Source organism: Frieseomelitta varia, unplaced genomic scaffold (assembly GCF_011392965.1).
Source record: "Frieseomelitta varia isolate USP_RPSP 00005682 unplaced genomic scaffold, Fvar_1.2 scaffold_540, whole genome shotgun sequence".
Lineage (NCBI taxonomy): Eukaryota > Metazoa > Arthropoda > Insecta > Hymenoptera > Apidae > Frieseomelitta > Frieseomelitta varia.
The window spans coordinates 47891-71569 of NW_025110302.1; the positions used below are offsets into that span (position 1 = coordinate 47891).

The 23679-nt window shown below is 39.1% G+C and overlaps 2 protein-coding genes across 3 annotated transcripts; both read right to left on the reverse strand.

Moving 5' to 3' along the window:
- Positions 1-1695: 1695 nt before the first annotated feature.
- Positions 1696-2810, reverse strand: LOC122533595 (F-box only protein 7-like). The gene is made up of 3 exons (XM_043663453.1): positions 2506-2810; positions 2175-2441; positions 1696-2101 (listed from the first exon to the last, which is right to left on the reverse strand). The coding sequence occupies exons 1-3, from the start codon at positions 2682-2684 to the stop codon at positions 1891-1893; spliced, it is 657 nt and encodes a 218-aa protein (XP_043519388.1). The 5' UTR covers positions 2685-2810; the 3' UTR covers positions 1696-1890.
- A 1963-nt stretch (positions 2811-4773) lies between these two features.
- LOC122533594 lies at positions 4774-22711 on the reverse strand. 2 transcript variants are annotated; one of them, XM_043663451.1, is made up of 28 exons: positions 22477-22711; positions 22120-22193; positions 21904-22046; positions 21754-21818; positions 20775-20845; positions 20613-20668; positions 19578-19767; positions 18103-18498; positions 17038-17233; positions 16769-16954; positions 16307-16464; positions 15971-16072; positions 15748-15865; positions 13110-13242; positions 11944-12175; positions 11665-11874; positions 11471-11582; positions 11235-11406; positions 10981-11135; positions 8937-9056; positions 8612-8845; positions 8071-8322; positions 7660-8000; positions 7272-7534; positions 6657-6843; positions 6044-6235; positions 5689-5900; positions 4774-5187 (listed from the first exon to the last, which is right to left on the reverse strand). In XM_043663451.1, the coding sequence occupies exons 1-28, from the start codon at positions 22501-22503 to the stop codon at positions 5009-5011; spliced, it is 4776 nt and encodes a 1591-aa protein (XP_043519386.1). In that variant the 5' UTR covers positions 22504-22711; the 3' UTR covers positions 4774-5008. The 2 variants fall into 2 exon arrangements, with proteins under 2 accessions (XP_043519386.1, XP_043519387.1); XM_043663452.1 differs by lacking the exons at positions 22120-22193; positions 22477-22711 and having other exon boundaries at positions 20613-20845; positions 21895-22038.
- Between the last annotated feature and the right edge of the window lie 968 nt (positions 22712-23679).

Below are 23679 nucleotides of genomic sequence, written 5' to 3' on the forward strand. Positions count from 1 at the left end.
AAAGTCACGTATTCAGAAAAAACATCACTTTCCATGAAATAGAGTCTAACTGTTACAACGATCAACCTAATCACTCGCGGAGCTTTATGGAATATCACGTGGAAACTCTTTTAACGTCCCAATCTTAATATCCGATTCTATCTTCCAAAGTAAATATTTTGCATTTAAATAAATTCGAACCAGTGACAAAATTCATTTATACCTAGTCAAAATGATCAATCTTTTAAAGGCTTTTATGGAATATCGTCAAGAAAATCTTTCAACATCTCCGACGATTCTACAATTCACCAAATAAATAAATTCGATGAGTTTTTGATTAAAATTCACCGTGGAAAAACTAACCGCGAATCAAAACGAGAGAAGAGTAATCAGATATGCCAATCTCCAGCGACTTTACCGAACGACGCAACAGTCTGCTTTTGATATTGCAAAACGACGACGTGACAAATTATTTATTCACAGTTGTATAATGAGAAATCAAAGATCGTATCGAGAATCGTATTGACAATGTGCACGATCTCGCACGTTGAATGTTGCATTGCGTAATTAATTGATCGCTCATTAACTGTAATAGTATTTGGAACTCGACTCGCGGTGATCGTTTCCATTCGATATCAACCACCGTTAGTTTTCATATGCACATTCGAGGAAAATTTTCGTTACCGCTATACCAGATCGATAGGTGCAACTAGGTGTGCTTCCATCTGACGTATCCACCAGAAGCGAAACGCGGTAGAGCAAGAGCGTAATTGTTGTTGCCTTGGTTATCACTCACCGGTATCACCGTTACTCTGTGTCGTCGTTTCCTCGTTTTGTGCGTTATCGTTGCTCGCCGGTGGCTTCGTTACCTCGTCCGCTGAAAAGAAATTCATGGGCGTAAAAAAATGTGATTAATTAGTTTCAAGAAATTAATTTAAACTCTTTGAAACCGGATGCGTCATGCGACGAAAAAAAATACAGGACGAAAAAATATTTATTCATCTGAATAGTTTAATGATCAGACATCGAAAGGATTTCTATTCTTAAACAGAACTAATTCTATTTAAAAATAGAAACTCCAAATAAAATCTACATACGTCGATTGATCTTTGAAAACTTTTATTTTAAGAAATTTTGTAAAATATATAATTCTACTCGGGTAGTTCAGACGAGGTTTCTAATATTCTCTTGTATTTCGCATAAATTTTTCTTTTTTCTTTCCGTAATGATGTAATCTGTGGAAAAGAAGGATTTAAATTTTCATGAATTAAATGAAGAAATGAAGTATACGCATCCAACGAAGTCGTATCGATAAAGCTTTCATACCACCATAAATAAAGGAGAATTTTATAATTAATTTTATTAATGTAATAATAATATAATAATTTATAATTGATAAATATTATTATTCAATACTTCCTTAACTGGCAAGCAAAGAAGGAAAAACGTATGCTTAATCAGTTAACAGATTAATTCCATTTAGTTTCATTTTATTTGATGGAAAATTCAAACAAAAACTATTTAACGTTAATTATGCTTTCTCAATATATACCGGAAATTAATTCATTGCAGTAATGGTTTAATGATGGTCTATAAATCTCGCTTGTGAATTCATATTTGCGAAACGGTATATTCAAGACACTCGAGGCATGAAGTAAAAATATGATACATATGTGAAGATTTGAATATAATCAATATACAAATAAAACTAATAAACGCAGTGTCATTTTTATATATTTATAACAATATAAATTTTTTACAAATATATTTTACAAAATACGATAAGTAGTCAAATATGATAATAGATACGAAACAAATAAAATAAATTAAAATACGAAAAAGAGATAAGAAATTAAAATATTTTGCACCATCATGATACATTATCAATTTCATACCCGACATGCTCGAGTATTATGTAGCATTATGTGTCCTTAATTGGGCATCTGAACAGAGTTCATGAAATTCTGTACAACATTGTGCCATTCTTTTTAAACTACAGACATCTAGCAATCTTAAAATTCTGAGTTTTAACTCAGTTGGAAAAGCTTGAAGACTAGGACCCATCACACCAGCTTTGTGCAATATATCTGAACGCACTGGTGTTGACAATTTGTCCTTAAACCTATTAAATAATTTTATAATAACAAATATAATACATATTAAATAACTACCACAAAATTAAAAATAAATTATACCTGTAAGATATCTCTTTGAGTCTCATATATCTTCCATAAAGATCACTAGAATAAGGATTAACATACTTCAGAGTTTGTACAGTTATTGTATAAGTAATTTTTCCATCTATGAGAGGGAAAAAGTTTATAATCAACGTATCTCCTAGAGGGAATGCAACTAGTTTGCATTTTATATCAGGTACAGTTTCTGGCTGAAAATACATCTCATACACTCCCGTTTCTTGTGATTTCCAATCTTTTGGTACATGGAGAGATTTTAGTTTTGGACTATGACAGATACAATTAAGACTAGAAAATTGTTAGAAAATCGCTATCGAATGGTAATACATACCGTGAATAATTATTATTTGTCGGTGACAAGTAAAAACCAGCCTCTGCTAGTAATACTATTACCAAAGCAACCATATAATCATGATGAGTAGAATTTTCGTTCAAATCGTTTAATACTCTTTCCAATGATGGAACCAGTTTCGTATATGTACAGTCTTCTACTAAAATTGGTTCCAACATCCCTATTCCTCTAACGATACTATAACTTGCAAACACACTAATGGATAATGCTTTGATAGGTTAGATCAATTGCGCCATCGATGGTGCTATTTCATACTAAGAGCCTAGCGCGCCATCTGTTTCACTTTCAGGAAACAAACTTTTACACGACGTTTACTTTTATTTATTGAAAATACCTATTTTCAGAAAGCATTTTAAAGAATCAAAGAATATTTATTTGAGAATATATTAATGATATAATTATATTTGTACATTTTAAGAAATTCGATTATAAAATAACTGGATTTTTTGTGCGTTTTGTACTGACCATGCTAAGATAAGTAATTTCTTTGGAAAAAGAAAATATATACTTGATTTACATGTAATAACACATGTAATGATTTTCTAATACGTACAATGTTTCAATGAAATTTAATTTTTGTAATTTATGATACGAGCATTGCAAAATTACAACAGATATTGGTGCAGCAATGTACCAGTAACAGGTAAAAGAAACAAGTTGTGAGTAATGTTTTTGTTATGTGATAGAAGCTAGTTTGAGTAATACGGACAGATAATGTGCAAGAAATCTCACGTATCTAACGTACGATTTAAAGCTTATCAAGAACCACTTATCACTTATCACATTTTTCCGTCGATAAGTGAGTGTTTATCTTGACACTTCCTTAATGATTGATTCAAGATACACATTTAAAATGTCAAAGAATGTTAAATTTTTCAACGTTTGTAAAAAAATGAGTGAAATTAATCGTAGAAATTATTTGTACGGTGTTTCCGGGTAAATAGCGCGTTAACAGCTTTCTTGTTGAGCAGCGCCACCACAAAAATTAAAAATTCGAAGCCGGTCAAATGAAGATAAAATAAATAAAATAAAAACCGGTATAGGAACTTGTTTTTTTTTTTTTTTTTTTTTTTCAGGGAAATGTCTCGGCGAACTTGTCGCTAATGGCTAATAAAATCAATTAGACACATCGTCGGGTTTACGTGTGCATAGGTTAAATGCAAATTCGCATTTCACTTGAGAAAAACTATATTTACGAGCAACTTGAATCCAACACGCAATTCCTTTGATTCAAAAAGTTGTTTCGCGAGGTCTTATCCATCTGTGTCTATGCATAGTAATAACATTTGCGCCAGTAACGTTAACTTACCCAATGATAATGATTTTCAACAAAATTCGTACATTCGAGACCTAATGCTCGCAAATAAATGAAACGGAAAATAGAATTAATCAAATGAAACAACGCAGATACGCGTATAAATTTATTATCTGTAAAAAAAGAGAAACATAGATGATAAGATTAAGAATGCAACGTTGCAATTGATCGTTCTCGATAAAACTCGCGAGCATTTCAATGAACAATCCCGGAGGATTTGAATTTATGACAAATGTCATCAGTAACTCGCCATTTTTGACAGTTGCTACGCGCGAAAATTAAGTTGCATAGGTGAACGATGAGTCACGTGATCGACGACGACATGTTAGTTGGAAAATACCGGGTTAGCGAACAGGGCCCCCGACGGGCCCATAAACGTTCTTGCACGTTCCTGTTCGGCACGCGAGAGCGCTCCGTGCCACTTGTTGCATGGCCGTGCTTCACAGCTCCGTTTGAACGAACCGTTTTCAAAGTGCTACGGGATATTCTAGCAGAGTTTACATACCGGGGGTACCGGATGTCTCAGCGTCCTCCTGGCTCGGTGTTTCAGCTGCTTTTGTTTGCCCGTGAGACGCGACACCAGTCACTACACTTGACACCACCGACTCACACGATTCGGCCATTTTCAGGTTAACTCGCGTTTATCCGCACGGCGGCTAGTTACCTCGCCGCATTCGAATCCGAATCCTTTTTCGAAACTTCCACGCACGCTTCGCGGTTCATAACACGCGACTCCCATGACAGATGGCGGCTCTCGGATCGAAAGAATGCTACTGCCACCTGGCGGCGGATTCCAGAGTTGAAGAGTCGTTTGAAAGGACCAGTCGCATTTTTAACCTTCGTCAAGAATTTCGAAGCGTAACGAATGTTTAACGACCCGGCACAGATTTTATTCTTCAATTCACTTTTACCGAAGCTTTCGTGCCAATGGGAAACAAAGGTAACTTCTCAGACATTGTTTCCTTTGCGATATTTATCGTGAGAGTAAGGGACTCGTGTAAACACGTGTAAATTGCAAGGCAACATTTGTAGAAAGTACGATATATGTATATATATATAATTAAAAAACGATTAAGTACAAATGTATTAATGGTCGAACAAACGCTTAATGCGCCGATTATCAAACACAGCACTTAAGGAAACTCGATGCGTTTTATTTCACAGTTATCAACGATTTATCAAAAGATTTGCTGGCGGTAAAGACACGGTTCCGTGACCGGAAACCGGATGTGGCAGCGCGGAAACTCCCTTCATCCATTTCCCCATGTCGCAACAGTAACATTCGACACTGTTCAAGGTTTTCATGAGCACTGTGGTTACTCCTCCAATTATCAACAGTTGATCACCTAGAGGAAGAAGACGTCAAGTAGTGAGTCTGCATAAAGATGTAAATAAATTGCTTCATTTCTCAGTTACTTGTGCGAAAGAAAATTTTGAAATCCGTTTTAAGCAGACAAAATTTTTAAATTTACAACACCATGAAATTGGTGTCATTTATGGAATTTTATATATTCCAAACAAATCGTCTAGTATTTAAAGAAATGGAAATATCCCAGAGAAATACAAGACACAAACTTAGGTTCGATAACCTAATATTTATAACCATATTATCAAGTAATGCGATATAATGTTATATATAAAAGAAACAATTACAAAATAATTACTATGAAGGATGGAAGAAGAATTTCTCTGGAGACATGTGACATCTTTTGATACCGTAAGAAAATGGTATCAACTTATTTGAAACATTTATAATTATATATTCCTATATTTATAATGGCACCGCAGAAAAAGTGCTATAAAGTAATTACTATGACTATCGTGTCTTTCAATGCAAAAAAGCTGACCTATCGAGCCTGTAGAGTGACCGTGTCTTGCGATCGACATGTTCGCATGTTCCTTCCAAATGCAATCGTTTACATCCCACATGTCGATGCTGTCGATGCTCCGAGTGGCGTTTTCCATAGTCGATGCTCCGCCGATTATGTAAAGACAGTCGGACACCACGTAGAAGGAGGCAAAGCACCTTGGTAACCTCAAAGCTATCGCTTTTAGCCATCTGAAAGAGCGTACATATAACGGAGCTCTCTTTCTTTCGCTCGCTCATTTGCCGACATAAACGCGATAAATCGAGCGTTTAACCGAGATAATGGGAAATAGGAAACGCATGAAGGAACTTTAAGGGATGGGGATCGAGCTAACAAATTTTTGATCGGGTCGTAGCATTCGACGTCCTTTAAGAATAGCTCTTTTTTCGATTTTGTCATCCCGCCAGCGACCCAGATAAGATCTCGATATTTCACGCTGGCAGGTCCGATCCTTGCAGTCTGCATCGATTGCACTTCCCTCCACGTGGAATCCGTTGGGTCGAAAGCCTCCATTGTTTTCAAAGCTCTACAACGAAGAAAATTATTTTTAAATATTTATACGAAATCCTAGTAGTACATATTCGCTAGTATCTTTTGCTCTTGCCTCCATACTATACTAAATTATGATTCATTCAGACCGGAAACTTTTGTTCTACAAAATATCGTCTAATGTTAATCAATAGATTAACATTATTGTTAATATTGATTAACTACAATGTTATCGTATGGAATATAAAAAACGAGTCGTTTGTGTCTTTCTCGTTTTCTCATTGCGTAACCGTGAATCGAATTGTCTCGTTTAAACCGTGACGTCGATGACAATTAGGAAGGCTTAAATTAATAGCAATTAGCGTGGCGTAGCGTAGAAATAAACAGCGAGGAAAATAAAGGGAAACGAAAGAAGGAGCAACGTAATTACGCTCTCCCCGTCTGTATTAACAACTCACGTCCCGTTCCTGCCTTGCCCTCCTATCGCGTACATTTTCCCGTGGCTGACCACCAATCCAAAGTCCTTTCTAGCTGTCAGCATGCCAGGTTCATTGAACCAAGTCCTGGTAGTTGGATCGTAACTCCAAACGCTTGCAGCCGCAATGCTTTTCCTGTGGAGTTTGTCTTCCACGGGATCGGCTCCACCTGGTGAAAAATGTTTCGCTCGTGTGTTGTTTCTTTTTTCTTTCCCCCCTTTTTTTTTTTTTTTTATTATCTTTAAATCTTTCCCGACGAGAAGAACTGCACGATAAAAGGTACGACGAGTTCCCTCTCGCGGTTTCCAAACCAAAGTCGTACAGAAGATTATACTGTAAGAGACTCTTTCGTTAAACTCTACACTCTCAATTCTTTATTTCTCTTTTGACAAATAACTGAGTACTGAATGAATTTAGAGTACTGAAGTTTTTAATTAATTATACTCAAAAATGAGAATTATTATAAGTTGTTCCCTAGGAGTTGCTTTGTCCAATAAGTAAAAGATCGTAACTCCAAACTTTTGAGCGAGAACGGATTACAACACGGACAATTCACGTTGCTCTACTTTCTCCAGTTTTTATTTAAACGCGACTCACCCACTACGTAAATACGGCCTTTTAGATAAGCGACCGAATGATGATGTCTCGCCCGTGGAATTTCATCCACAAATTCCCAAATATTCTCGTCGGGTTTGAACCTGTATATGTCTTTGCCGGTGTTCCCGGGACGACCGTATTCCTCGTGAGGATCGACTCCACCGAACACGAGGATCGACTCTCTGTCAGGAAAGAACAGAGAGTTGTCGAAAAAGTAGTCGTCTTCGTTGGTGGCTATTATGCTATTGCTGATCCTTTGCGGGCTGTGAATTCACGGTTAAAAAACGTTTTCTTTTTTCGCGAATGTTGAAGTATAATTTTAATTTCAAACAGACGATAAATGTACAGAAATTTCACTGGTATACTGACAGTGTTCTAACGTACTCACAGAGCTCGTTTATAATTCGTAGATCGAATCTGAACATTCCTAGTGGCAGGTTTCACTCGCTGAATATTGTCACTTCTTGGGTAATCCTCCTCGTTGTTTTTCTCATTAATCACAACGTCAGCGAGATTTATCGTCGTCGATTTTGCATCAGTTCGTGGAGAGATAGGATCGTCCGTATCTGTATCTGATGGCGAGCTGGTTTTCTCGTCGTAATTTGAAAAAAACATGGGTGATTTTATAGTCTTGATAGATTTCAATGGGTCTCGTTGGCTTGTTAAGTTTTGTGGAATTTGTTGCCTTCGTTGTTCTTCTGTCGTGTAACAAAGAGCGCGTGTCTCAAACTGTAAATCGAATAAATTTGTTTTTTTCATTCTGTAAGTAGGTCTTTTCAAGAAAATCTTCTTTTTTTACTTGATTCACCCGATCATCGACGCAACGTTGGTTTTGAGTTCGAAAGATCGATTGCTCCCTATTCCTATTTCTAGGAGAACATCTCAACATGCGTATTGTTTCGTCCTTCTCGTTTCTCATTTGATTCATCGAGCTGCCTGATACCCTGATAGGCTCTATCGAGAAATTACGTATTGTTTCGTCCATTGGGATGGCCAAAAGTTCCGCCACCTTCTTGATATTGCGATTCTCCCCCGATGTTGATTTCCTTATCTAAGTTTAAGGAAACAACGTGTTAAGAAAAGTTTGTGTTTCTCGTTTACTCTCTGAAAACTACGTCGCCAATTTTTGAATCGGTAAACTTTACAGAAAAACAATCGTTAAAAATAATATGTTTTCCGAAGTGAAGTCACAAGTCACGTGGGTTTGTTGCAACAGTACAAAAGCTTTACTTTATTCAGCGAGGCTTGGAAATCAACCAAATTGAGAAATCAATCGTGTTTCCATGGTGTTTCATAGTCACGACGAGAAAGAAAAACTTTCAAAGTTAAAATCCACTAACTTCGTCGAGTCTCCTTCGAGTCTTGTATCCTCTATAAACGGCCTGTATCGTTGTGGCGGCTTCTTCCTCGGATTTGCAGGAGTCTGCACGCTCTTCCGGTTGCCTCGGTATGTTGGATCTCGTCTGCTGCTTCCTCGTGGAAAATATGAAATTCGACTCGCGCTGCTGCTGGCACCGACAAACATCCGTCGCGTTCTTTTCCTGCCGGCTCTCGTAATCCAATTTATCGATGTCCTCCAGAAAGAAAAAAGAAGATATAGAGTACCGTATCGTCGAGCCGAGAAAGTTTCTTCTCACGAACGAGATCTCTCGTCGAAGACTTTACCGGTGAATTCGTGCCGCGCTCCTGCGTATACTTCTGCACTGCAGACAATCTGTATGAGACTTTCGGCGATTCTCCGCCACCCGTGAATCTCGCGTCGAAGGCGACGTTCCTTTCGTCGTTCTGAATTCAGTAATTCGTATATTTGTTAATGTGAATATTTGTAAAATATTTCTCGGTCGTGTAATAAGTTCGACACTTCGAGAAATACGCAGAAAGAACTTGTAAATATCGAAATTTTTTTTAGAAAAAGATCAAAGTTGCTCCGTCCGCCACAATCTTAAATGCGAAAGAATTTATTACACAACCCGACAGATTGAAAATTAAATTCTACGATCTAATTTGCAAGTAACGTTTGTTCTGAGATTCGCGTTGGCTTATTTCTGGAGCCAACAAGAGAGTTGTTAAACTGTTGTGATATTTTGCTGTCCGCATGACAGCAAGTGATTTGTCCAGAAATTAGCAGCGCAGAGTGTAGTGGTATGCTAACTAGTTACGTGTGAAATTGATGGCGAAGATTGTGTTAATTTTTCATTGCTATGAGCTCAACGTGTTCACTGTTCGCTGAGCTAGATGGGTCACGGATGTTTCACCTAGGTAGATCCATACGTAATTTATAGATCATTCTGTAGCTGTTTTTAATTCGACGACGATGGTAGTTTCATTTAACGAGCCTATCACTCAAAGATAGTTCGCTACCAAATTATTTGACAAACATTCGTTGCAAAAATATTTTAACATTTATAATTGAATAGAAATTTTTCACAAACGAAATTTAAAATTTATCTCTCATTATAAATATTAAATTCGAAAGTTGCAAAACAATTTTGATACAAGTTGAAAATATTAGATAACTAATTTTATTGTTCCCTTCACGAGAATATCTATCTATTAGAAATAAAACTGCAACCATTTTCAATCATACAGCAAACGTTCTAAAAAAGCAGGTAATTTACTTTTGCACGTGTGTATCTGCCCCAAAGAAAAAGCATAAAAATAAATTCCAAGATAAAGCATTAGAAGCATTTTCGAACCTTGGATGTCTCTCGACTGCAGAAATTGCATTACAAACTGGAGAGTTTCCAAATATATTTATCAAAGAGCAAGAGATTCGCAGCTGCTTGGTAAATTGGAAATTTATAACAAGAACGGCAGCAAGAGCGCGTCATCGGGCTCCGGTTGAACCCAAACATTCACGCGAATGCGAGCAATTTTGACGCAATTAACAGACGCTAAATTGTCACGGGATTTGTGTAATCTCAAGGTAAGAGCTTAGAAGTGTGCTGTAAGTGTGCTGTTTCCATGAGTAGTACGCGGCGCATAATGGTCCGCGGTTGCCCTGTGTGCCAGGGTTTTCGAATTAAAGCACGGGTTTTCGAGCAACGTAAACTCTGACCTTTGACTACAGCTCCGTGACTTCCTTCCACCCAACCTCCCGTCACTCGACTCCGTCTCTTCGGTGAAATTTATCATTTCCACTTACAAACACGTAAGCTTACCTCGAGATTTCTTTTGACGATAACCGCGCAATAATTCCCTGAAAAGCAAGCAGAGCAACTCTTGAAACAGAATCTGACCTCACTCCGCGTTTCTCGTCGCGAGATTCGATCGCAAAACGACTCACCGTTCTCAACAGTCCACGTTTATTCTCATCCTCGACGGCGTTTATATTACTTGGAATATCAAAGTTTTACTAACTCGTCTCTGTGAGACGTTTGTGAAAATACACACACAACGCGTATTTACAAAATTCACGTGTGCACGTATATTTTCTCACACAGATCGACGTTTAATAAATAAATAAATACGACATACGTTATCTAAATATATACGTTAATCTAAATATTTCACATATACGACGTCTATTCGTTGACTCTGAATACGGATCTCTGATTCTTTGATTCTCCTTTGGCAATATCAAAGTCTCTGGGCTTGCGTAAAAATTTTAGTGTCGCGATTTTGGTAATTTCACGTGGCAAGGTGGTTAGTGAACAGGTCCGTCTTGAGGTTTCTGCGTCGATCTTCGATTTGCCCCAGGGTTACTCACCCCTTTGCTTCTTTCCAAGTTGCTCAGGTATTCGTTCATAAATTTCGGAGGCATCATCATGCCCTCTGGCATCTGCAGCGGCAGATAATTCGACGATACTGGTTTCGATTGCCTCGAATACATTGCTGGCCCATTGTGGATGACAGCAGTGTCGCCTGAACGAGTCCGTAAGTTTTGTTAAATTTCATTGTAATTTTGACTTTAGTTCGATATTTCGTGCCTTGAACATTACTTAATAATATTGTCATTATTACCTGAACTTTGAATATAGTTGTTTGGTATTTTGGAAGCTGTAAATGCGTAGTCGTTACGAGGTGAACCGATAGTTGTGGGTTTCACCCGACTTTTTCGGATCTTCAGCTCTGATATTTTCGTTCTCTGATATTCCTCGAGGTAGAGCAAAAATTCTCGATACGTTACGTAGTTCTTGAAAGGAGAAATATTATTTAGACTATATATATTTCAAATATCGGTCTAGTTTAATTATTACCTTGTCTTCCCCAGCCCAATTTCGATTGGTTGGCTCCGTAAGCCCCAGTAAGTCGATCCAGTGATAGTAGTCTTCCGTTTGGTTACCGTACCAATATTTTATAATGACGAAACTGAAAAACGCTCAAACTGACTCAATCAATCTTCTTTCGTATCTCATAAAAAAACAAACCCATAAAAATGTACGAATCTTACGCTAGACCGTCGTCGACCATCTTCTGCACCTCGGGAGAAGACATCAGTTCCATAAATTCGGGGTTTTCTGGATTTCTCTTGACATCTACCAACTGCCACGGAGCGATCAATCCAAATCGAACGCATTTCAATACTTCCAACATGTGTTGCTTTCTGTTGGCCCAATCGTGCATCAGCCATCGTACAGCGGACATAAGAACCTCCATTTCGCTGATTGAAAGTTCGAAAATAAGAAGGATATATCGTTTCATACGTGTACTGATTGTTAATCGTATTTACCTATTGACGCAAATGTAGTTTGACTTCAACAAAAGGCACAGCTCCTCCACGGATAATTGGAGGAAATCTTTCGTGCTGACCAGCATCAGGAAAAATTTCATAATTCTCGGCACCATCAGTTCCATGACCGCGGTGTTTCCAACTTTCTTCGCTTCCAGATACAGTAGAAACGCCGTGTCTTCGGTGAACAATTCGTCGTTGTCTATGAAAGCCCAACATTGTTCTTCTAGCTCTGAGTATTGAGAAAGGGATGAAAATTAAGGGGATTGCAATAATAAAGCCGTAAATTAATGCATACAACTATTAACTTTCTATTGTTGCCAAAAAGAAAAGAAAAAAAGAAAAAAATATTGATATTGACAAAGGCTAGAGAGTGTTATTTCACCCTAGACTTTCTCAGGCTTTTTTCTCTTGGCAATTACAAACCAATAAATTAAGGCACACTGATTGACCTGTTGATTAATAAAAACTACTATCTTGCGAATAATTACTATTAAAATAAAAAGATACCATGGCCTTAAAAAGGACTCAGGACAATTTTGGGTCAAATAAATATAAAAATCAAAATTAAGATAAAACCAAAATCAGGATAAGATTTTGTTGTACATCGTATAAATATGAATTTTCTTTTGTCTTCGGCAGTGCGGAAGCTTCGTGAACAACGATCCTGTTTACATCGTGCTTCCAATACAGTTTCCCATCTCCATCGATCTTCTAAAACGCGAGTGCACCGCGCAATATACAGCCGATGCTTTCTAGCACGCTTTAAAGCTTCGAACTCGGGAGAGAATGAAAAGTTTCCAGCCGCGATAGGCATTCGGCAGTCTGTCTCGATGGTGCCGAATCTCGAGTTTCGTTGAATACGTCACTGTCCAACTCGGAACTTCAACGAACCATACGAGATCTCGGAAAAAATGGCCGTGTGATATCGCGTTTTTCCCGGCAAAACACGAGGAAATTCAGGTTTCTCTTCGAGAAATAACGTTTCTAAAATCTTCGCTTCTTCAAAGAATGTGTTGTACTTTTGGCAGAAAAGTTACAACTGCGAAATTGTGAAATTAATCACGCTTGAATATACAAATTGGAAATTGGAAAAAATCCAAGGAGAGACAGAACGCTCGAGTGTGAAAATTTATAGAATCGGTAGAATCAATTTTTTAATTCACCTTTAATTCCGAGATATTGGGCTGCGGTGAAGATTTCCAAAATGTTGTCCCTTTGCAGAAGCCTGTAGCTCTCGTTCTGCGAACTGATCATCCAGTCGTAGATCAGCGAAAACGCCTTCGAAGACACATCACTCTAGCAGATACAAACCAAATGTCAAAAGTTACTCTAATACTATCCCATAGGAAAACAACAGACTTTAAGAAACTTTAGGAGATTAAAACAGAAATTTATTCAAACGCATTAACTTGAATATGTTCTTAAACTATCCGTATCTCTCAAATTAGAGAGGCTAATGTGCAAAATTCTGAAATAAGTAATCCATAGTGCCTCTTCTTCTTCTTCGAGCCACTTGATCCGAATGCAAAGTACCAAGAGGCCAATTTAACTGGGAAACGTCAACGAAGACGACGTTTTCAGCCAGGGAGGAAGGACTCGGTGTTATCTAGTTACAAAGCACGTGTGTCCTTCCATTTTTAATTACACGTCTCCTTGACACGTGGCGAGCGTGAGAGCTGTTCGTGGTCCGCGTGACAAGAAGAACGGCGACGGGGCAAGAACGGGGTAGAAACTGCTCCTCGTAGGAATCATTAAAGGGCGGCGGGTGGCGGCGCGGTTATTCGAGCGTCGCTATTCACCCTTGAGTAAAAAGAGGAGTCAAATATAGCCGTGTGGCCAGGGAAGAGCGAAAAGGAGTTCAAGGTCGCTTGGCTACGAGCCCACCGAGTCACCGGCGAAGCACGGGAAACACGAGGGGCGCTAGGATGCTGACACAAGAGATTGGGGTCGCCGGCAACCCCTTGTCCTCTCGTTCGTTGCCTACTTGGCGATTTCGAAGCCTCGACATCGCCAGATTTATTGAATCTCCGTGCTCCCCTCGAAGCGGACCGTCGACCATGATCCGCGCGGCGTTCGCTCGATTATTGTCATTACTGTTCGATGTAAAGTTTCACGAGGGTATAGTAGCGTAGTAATTTATGAGTGGCTGACGGTGAAACAATGCAAGCTGCCTGAATTCGCGGTGATTTATGGCGTTTTTTATGGCTGAGAATGTAGGTCAATTTCAGCGAGGGCAGGTGATTTGATACATGTCGATTTTGATATTTGATGCAACGAGAGTTCAAGAATGTGTTCGTACACTTGTAGACATGATGCACTGCACAGCACAGTGGCGGTAGAGAGGGAGAAGTTTCTTCACGAACGTAGTAATTGTCCCAAGGCTTTCGATAGATAAAGAAGGGAATGTATTTCGTCTGTCAACGAACTTGACCAGCGCCGCACCAGTCACGGATCAAATTTTTCAAATATCAAATTCCTCCAATGGCCCCTCCGATATGAAAAAGATCGAAATGCCGTAGAACTCGGGAAATTCTCCAATATGCGTGATAAAATTCCTGCGCGAAACACTTCTCGACCGAGATATCATAAATATCGATCGCCTTTACAACCCCGACTATCGACCTCGTCACCTCTGTACACCAATATCAAGCAATACGTTAACGAATATTCGCGTGAATTCTATCGAATCGGTCAGTTTATCGGCGGAGAGTCATTAAAAGAGAAGCAGAGTAGCTGGAGAAAGAAAGAAAGTGGAGAACGGTAGAAAGGGGAAGATGAACACTGACTGGTGGACGATCGAACGCGGACCGTAGATATAGGTATTCAGGACAGGCGGAAAATCGGATCCCGCGAACAAAAGGACTCGCTAGACTGTTCTGTATACCGATAAATTCGTAATATATCTTTCCCAGTGCGAGAACGAGTATAATGTGGCGTCGTGCTGTTTCTCTTTTTCTTTTTCCTCTTTTTTTTTTTTCAAGACAAGAAATCTCAAAGGGGACGAGCGTCGTTTTCCGTCTCTATCGTATAATAAATTCCCGATGGAGTGTATTCAACGCTGTCACGATACGATAGCATTAAGAATGTCAATTGTGCGAAGGAATGTCTCGTGGTTACGACTCGTTTAACGCGCCTTGTTAAAAGACGAAGGTCGATGACGGGCGGGTGTTCGTGAAAGATGTGGAGGACTTTCGTTCGCGTGCCTACCCAATTTCTGAATAAACGACAGTATTTGGGAAGAAGAATCGTGCGGATCATTCTGTCGCTTACAGGATCGACGCGGAGCGGAAATAAGTCGCGTTGAATATCTCTTGGTTATTCAGAAGACTCGATGATCTGAAGCAAGATAATTTACCGAATAAAGTGTAATAGCATAAAAATAATTGATAGCCTATATTTGAAAAAGGAAATAAATAAACTTCAATCTTCGTAGTATCATGAAATTCCTAGGTTTTTCAATATGAGTTTCTGGATAACTAAATTAACACATCGATTACCACGCGAAACTGTCCATGGGACAAAATATTTAATTTCCATAAGATATTGTGTTGCAAGTACAATGAAAGTGTATTTTAAAATTAATTATCACTGATATTCATCTGGTTTTAATTATTCTCAAGTATTTATAGAAATAAAAGCGACTGGTGTTAAATCAATGTTTCTGAACAAACATAGAGATTCGTCAAATTCTTAGAGAGCCACAATAATAATATCTTCTACATTACAAAACAGAAAAACAATAAATTGAACTTTTCAAGCGAAAAGATACACGAGTCGAGAAATAAGATGGCATTAACTTACCTCGGTCAGGTCGATCTCCTTGCAATTCTTCTCGTCGAAGAAGCTGCTGTAGCTCTGCAGCACCAGCAGATGGCAATGGAACTCGTCGTGATCGATTCGCACGATACAGTCGGCGTTCCTCGAATGATCGATCGAATTGAAATTTAGCCGGTGATCCAGTGATTAGGTGCCGATGCCGGACTTCGTTCGCAATCGAACCGGCCACTAAGCCTAATAAGCTTACTTGTAATTTGTGATACGCCTGGCCAACTCCTGATACAGGTCAGTCTTCTCCGGCAGAATTACGTTGTCCCAATCGATCGGCTGTTCGCTCGTAAATCCAAGTCTGTCGCAGATTGCACGACGATCGAAACGGTTTGTCGAGTGTGTACGCTTTTCTTACGATCGAGCGAAATATACGAGATATACGCCGAGTCACTTTATGGAAAACTCTTGCTACCCGCGGCAATAAAACTTTGTTTTTCCCTTGCAAGGTTACGTCAACTTGGGGTTCCTCGTTTTATTACGATCGTAAAGTGACTGGCACGGTTTTGGTTTGATAACGGCGAATGAAACTCACGTGGAAAGTGGCACCTCTTGTAACACTGGTATTTCGTGAGTGGCTGACGACGTTGACTGTTGCTTGTGCTCCATCGTCTCCACTTGGCTGAAGTTTCCTTTAAATGGATGTAACGTTGGCCTGTAATCGTCCTCGGTAGATGGCAAATGTTTCTGACTCTAAAAGTCACCAGAATCTTTATGAAATCTCCAATGTATAATATCGATCAAACTCTTTCACTGCATACGAAAATTGAAATACTCCTTTACTCAAGAGATATTTGTTAAATATAGGAAAGAATTAAGTAAAGAATCTGAATCTAAATCTGAAGCATCAGTAATTGTATTACAAAATGCCCGACTAAAGTGTAATTGAAATACTAGATATTGGAAGTAAAAACGTCTCGCGAACTTCCAAGCGAAAAGTCGCCTAACTTCTCGATAAACTACTATACTAAACGAAAGTTACAAACGTCGAGCTTACTTGCAGCTGATCGATCGTCGATGACGATACACCCAGCGGAAGATCGATGGGCCTCGGTCGAGTCGCAGACTCGGATACGCGTCCACCGAGCTCGTTTCCGGCTCTATTCAGCTCGGCCTTGACGTTGACCTTCGCGTGCCTGGGATCAGCGACCAGCACACTGACCTTCTTCGATTCGAACACCACCTAAAACGACTACGCGTCTGCCTTGAGGCCAACATTCCTAAGGTTTAGTGTCAACCTGTTCGAGGATCGATCGAAACGTTTACCTGATTGGGAATGATCTTCAGATTGCCGCTTGGCGTTTGCTGGAACGGGAACACTCGCTTCGTGGTCCCACCGTCGTTCAAACTGACAAATGCACGATGAACGTCGCCTCGTTCCCTCGACCTTGTACGCATCAGATAGGTTAAGTTCGGGCAGGCTTTGTTCCTCCGTTGCTTGCAATCGCCGTCTTTTCCTGGACTGAAACGTAGTTTTACGTGGTTTTACATGATCCTTCATTTTTTTTATTTGAAATTTCGCTAATCAATTAATTTGGATAATGTAATTTTTGCTGATTTAGCTGACGATAGTTTTGTGTGTTATGCGAGATAAATAAGATCCGACACTGCTTGACTGAATCTCGATTATGCCAACAATTTCAGTGGTGGCAAATTTGATGATACTTCGTTAATTTTGATCGTGCCACGTTCGTAGATTTAGATGACGTTTACGAGGGTAGTTTCCGTATAAACCAAGATGTTACTCTTGTGATCAACGTTCGTTATTTATGACGATGGTCGAATGTATACGCCATTAGCGTTGAATACAATTGATAATCTATAAAGATAATGGTTAAGAGCTAGTAAATGCTGCAATTATTGGTCGTTAAACGTAGTAGGTAGTAATTAGCGGAGGCTAATGGCAAGGACTATCAAATATTACGTTCAGTGATTATAATCGTTGATTTATCAGCATTCCAGAGTATTATCAAAGGTTATTGTGCAACGTCGGTTTAAAATTCTAATCGCGTTCTAGATAGCTCTCAAATATTCGTATCGTTTACCTTCTGTCAGAGAATATTAATTTTTACATTCATCATTCCACTCAGAAAACATATGTTTCTGTAAAACATAAAACTATCATATATTAACGAGACACTGTCAAACTATATTCATTTGAAATTTTATAACCATACCAGCAAACAATATCAGATCTTATTTGTCTGATATTAAATAAATCGATTTAAAATCAAGTTCATGTGATATTAACGTCGTATTTTTTTTTTTTTTTTTTAATTCACGCCTGAAATCTTAAACTAAAGATTTTCTCGTCACAATGTAATTTCGTACCTGGAACGAGCCATTAGTTTCGAAACAGAATTATCAGAGGGACGGCATCGTTCCTCGAAGATTCTGTCGCGTCTCCACTGGTTGTTCGATCCTCTATCTCGATCAGGTTCATCCGAATCGTCGTCCTGTCGAGTGGAGGAACCACCTCTGGATCTAATCAAATTTTTCGCGGACTCGGTCGTGTATCTAGCTAGATCGGATCTCCGTTCCGGTAGTTGCACCTCTTTAGAACCGACACGACGATCCTCTGACAACGAACGAGTCTGTTCCTGATAAACGTGCACGTTCACCGGTGTTTGCCGCTTTGATAAGCGTCGACGTCTCCTGAAAGTAGCTTTTCTTCGATCGATCGGATATACCGGAAGTCGGTGTGGAGTAGTATCGAGCAGATCCGACCTGTTCGAAAGAGAGAGGGAAAAAGAAGAGAGAAATTTCTCGGATTTTTCAAGAAAATTCGAGTCGTTCTGTTTGTGTCGATACTACAAAGGGAAAATTTTATCCGCTTTCTACCTCGAAATTCACGGGAATTTAATTAGGAGAAGGAGGAGAAGTTCGTAAATTCTTAAGAAGATTTCCAGATAATTCCAGTAGAATTTCATTTCCTCGGGGAAATTATTTCGGATTGGGAACTCCATTTGTTTAATCACATCTGAGCGCAACGACAGCAACAACACGTTTCAGCGTTTCGAAGACCCAATTTTGACTTCCAATTTAATTAACGTGCTACCGGTGAAACTTGCAACATTCTCAAGTAGGCACAATATTGATTCTGTTTGAATATTTCGCTCATTCGTATTTGACGTATTTGACAAAAAATTAGTCGTAAATTTACAAAATTTCGTCGTCCAATGACGTCAGTTGGTCTGATTTTCGATTTATACCTTTTTTTTTCGTAAACTCCGCGAAGAAGCTGCGAATTATCGACTATATAACTTCACAAGTTATAATTTACAACATTCTCAAGGAGGGATAATATTGATTCTGTTTGAATATTTCGCTCATTCGTGTTTGACGTATTTGACAAAAAATTAGTCGTAAATTTACAAAATTTCGTCGTCCAATGACGTCAGTTGGTCTGATTTTCGACTTATACCTTTTTTTTCGTAAACTCCGCGTAGAAGCTGCGAATTATCGAGGATTCTAACATTTTACTATATAACTTCACAAGTTACAATTTACAACATTCTCAAGGAGGGACAATATTGATTCTGCGTGAATATTCCGCTCATTAGTACCCTTTTTTCGTATTGCGCGTAAAAAAAAAAATTGTCGTAAATTCATAAATAATTTTACCATGATATCATTTTTAACCTCGTTAAAAATCAATCACGTTGAACCTTTAATTTATACTTCGTTTTTTCTTCGTGAACTCCGCGAAGAAGTTGCGAACTATCGAACATCCAAAACATCCTGACGTTTCACCATCGAAACGATGTCTAGGTGCGTGTCCACGCAGCGATTATCCTCATAATTACCTCTGATGACGCGAGGATTGAGGACTCTGTCGACGCGTAACCGCTTGTTCCGACTGAACAGCTCTGAGGGGTGGTGGCTCAGGAGTTGAGGCAGCCGGCGCGACTGATTTCTCCTGATACAAAACGACAACGCTGCTTTTGCTGTTTCCGGGTCGCGGCGATTCCGATCGATCCTCGTCCGGCTCTGCCACTGCGAACCGCCCCCGGGGGGAATTAAAGCGGCGCTCTTCGCAAGAACGGTGTCCGCGCGAGTTCCGCTCCAGCCGCTGGCCCCTTTCTCCTCGGCCCTGAGTTGCCGCGTTCCTTGCCGAAGAACACGCAGGCGAAGAGGAACAACGCGAATAGGAACAAGTACATGGGATCAAGAGGGCAGCGGGTCGAGCGAGCGCGACCGTGTTTTCAGGGATTTCGGGCCTTGGGGATGACCAGAATCACGGAACCGCTATAAAAATCGAGAAATCCAATTCTTTTCAAGGTGCTCCTTTGTTTGAACAGAAGATTTTTTAAGTCACCTCGTGACGGAATTTTAATTTTGACTTGGATCGATAGTGTGAATGTTGAATCAAGATGATTCAAGGGTTGATTGGTGGTTTGAAAATTTTGACAGATTCGTGAAAGTATTTGAACACTTACTATAAAAGAATTTGTGTATATATATATATATATATTTTTTTTTTTGAGATTTGTTTCAAACTTACGTTCATGTAATGTCAAAATATTTAACGCGCATAGCACAGCGATAAAATGTTCGAGTATTTCACGAGTAGTTTTCTTTACTTTTCGTTATTTACTTGTTTGACGGTGTATTGATATTTTATCTTAAACCTACTAGTTTCCAAAATTTGTCAAATGAAATTTATTATACGTATTAATCTATACGAAAATGTTCGACCAATATTCAGTTACAAATTATATGTATTTTCATCTCGTTTTTTTTCATCTCATCAATTTTTATATTGCCATCGAGCGAAATTTCGTTCAGCAGTCGCCCCCAAAACTCGAGCTCGCAAGTTTCCACAGTTTCGCGCGACTTACATTTCTTGCTCCGTTGACGAATCGCTCGAATTATTCGCGGTGTACTTTTCCCCCTCCTGTTGTCAAGGGAGTGCATTAGGTGTCGTTATAACGATACTCAGATTAGAAGCATACGTGAGTTAAGTGCGTGAACGTGACTCGTCGAACTTTTCGGATAATTACCCAAGTTTCCTAGAAGGTCTGCCGCTAAGATCCTCACTACCGCTTGAAGACTTCTTCGTGGCGAAAGTTACCTAAATTGTAAGAATATGGGGGTAGAAATAAATGAACGAATGGATTAATTGAGAATTGTGGTAATGCAATGGCGTATGATCTGTCTTAGTAAAGCTCGAACGTTTTTACTAATCGCAAGTACGAAATATCTGACAGTTTTCTAGTGTTGGAAAACGAATTTCTATTCGTGTAAATAGAATTAACTTTCGAAAATCATTTGAGCCACAACGAAGCACAGTGATAACCTAAATCAAACATTTGTTCAATGTCATTTATAATGTACAAAGTGAATTATTTTTCCATCCTATTAATTCTTTTTTTTTGACTTTTATCTCATTGGAAAAATAAATTTCTATTTTTCGTATCACTGATAAAATTCGTCCTCAACAGTTATTGAAATTCAACGTATAGTAAGTCCTCGTAGCATTCCAGAGGTACTTTTAATTTCTACGAAATTGTGTTCTTTTTCTCTAAATTATTTTTATCGTTTCACTCGATGTGGTATCGTTTGTTAAAATGACGAAAACCAATGGTAACAGATTAGATAGTAGAGTTAAGCAGTTTTAGAGTAAAAGCAGTTTCAAACCCGAAATGTACCTCGGAGCGCTTTCTGGTTTGGATTGTAGACATTTTCGTCGGTAAAACCCGAAATGCGACGTCGAGTGACGTAAATGAAAATTTATAAATGCGATTGCAATTTCGTCGTATCGCTGAATGGTTATTTCCAACAACCTGCGCCATTCTCTGCGGAATGTTTAATTTTTCGATATTTCAGAATGTGGCTAAAAATCGAACTACGGATATTTACGCAAATCGAGATAGTCTCGCGAATTTAAAACAACTAAACGCATCGAATTTACGTACTTTTGCACCTTAAAATTTCTTAACAAATGAATAAAAATCCGCAATCCATTAAAAACAAGATTACCTCATGCTTCCTTCGATGCTGGAAACTCGACGCACGACTGTGGTTTTGAACTATTTTGTCAGACACTGAAACATATTCAGAGTAGAGTGATGTCTGAATTAACGTCTAAAGAATTACTGTATACGATTCAGTTTCACTTACATCACTTACGTAATTTTGTTTCGACGCGATCACAGTTTGCGAGGCAACGACAGCAATCAGAGTTCCTTCTAGACGCCCCGAATGATTTCGGCGAACTGTCCTCGGTTCTTTTTCTATTGCGATGCTGATATCGTGACGTTTGACAGGAACGTCTGCAAACAATCACTCGATTGTTCATCTTGGATATTTATTAACGTCCCTCTTTCAAACTCTTACGAACGATACCTTGGATTTAACAAATCGAGTTCCGAGAATAAGCAAGACTCGCGTTCGCTGGATGCTGAACTTCTAGATCCCTCCTGGAAACGTAAAGAGAAAATATTTCTCCCTTGGAAAATGTCGAGACGAGCTCCGAACTCGGAACTGATTTTTACGCGTGTAATATTTATGGAAATAAATATTCGAAGAAATACACGAAATGCACACAAAAATATGCAAAATATCGGAAGCAGTTGTGTTTGTCACAGCGTCTAACAAGTGTATTTAACGTAGCTCCATTCTTCCAATTACGTTCATAAAACGTAACACCGGTTTATTTATTAACTGATCCATTCGGCGATGATCTTGTACGAGCGTACTCACGTCATAACGCGTGAAGCCTGTTCGCATGGTACGGAGTCGCGTTTCAGTCACGCAGAAATCACTCTGAGAACCGGTGTCATCGCAGAACGTGAACCTGATCCCCGGCGGTGCAAGATCGTTGACAATTCTCGACGGGCAAACGGTCGGTTCGACGTTGAAAACGGCCGGGACATTTACAAGAGAACGGTGAACGAAAAGAGAGGAGAGATCGCCGCGAGTTTCGGGGAGAATAGGCCGTGGAAACCAAACAACACGCGACAGACGAGAACAAAACGTTCGTCTGTTCGAAAATTCGATCGGTAATGGAGTCGCGGCAGATTCGTCTCGCGATTTCCTGTAAATTCAAACGTATTTCGCCGTCGCCGGGGACGACGTTATCGAGTTTGAGACCAAAGTGCTTCTCTCCCTCGTAAATTCTGGCTTTACGAGCTCGTTGACATCACGGGCTAAGTCGTTTCTTCTGCTCGACGATTTCATGCAAAGTTATTTGTCCGCTTCGGGCGAGCTGCTGCGCGTCGCTGCTCTTACCGATTACTCTCGATCCACGGTTTTACGAACGTACGAGCACGCTGAAGTAGAAAATAATTTTTGAAAACGTTACTTTGAAAGCTCGAGAGTCGAGAGGATTTCTGGCAATTTGCGTTTACTTCTACAAAGTTAGAAAATATTTTAAGAGGCAGATCCTTTGAACAGATCCTTTTTCTACGTCGGATTATATCTGGCCTGTTCGAGGGAATTCGTTCTACTTGTAGAAATTTATATAAGCGCGAATGTCTTGGAATAATTCGGATTCCTATTCTCGCAGAAGTATCGTCGAATATGAACGGTATTGATTCAGTCCACAACACGTAAATAGCAATATCTACGTTATCGTCGCAGTATGCGATATTGAACGTAAAGTGACGTACTTCCGAGCACATATGTACGTCGATGTCAATTTCAGTCCGTGCAAGTTTAAACTCTGAAGATCCGGTATCTGGAAGCTGTGATATAGACTCTTTAAAGGCTCTATAATTCACATTGCTTGAATATTGAGATCTTGCCTTTAAAAATCTTTGTTTTAACTTCCCAACAATTGCAAATTCACTTAATATCTCGTCTTATATTTGGTTTATACTTGGTTTTAAAATTTAGTCATAATTTATCTATAAAAATCTATCATTTCTTCCTTCTAAACGGCAATATTCGTCGCCTTTCGAAATC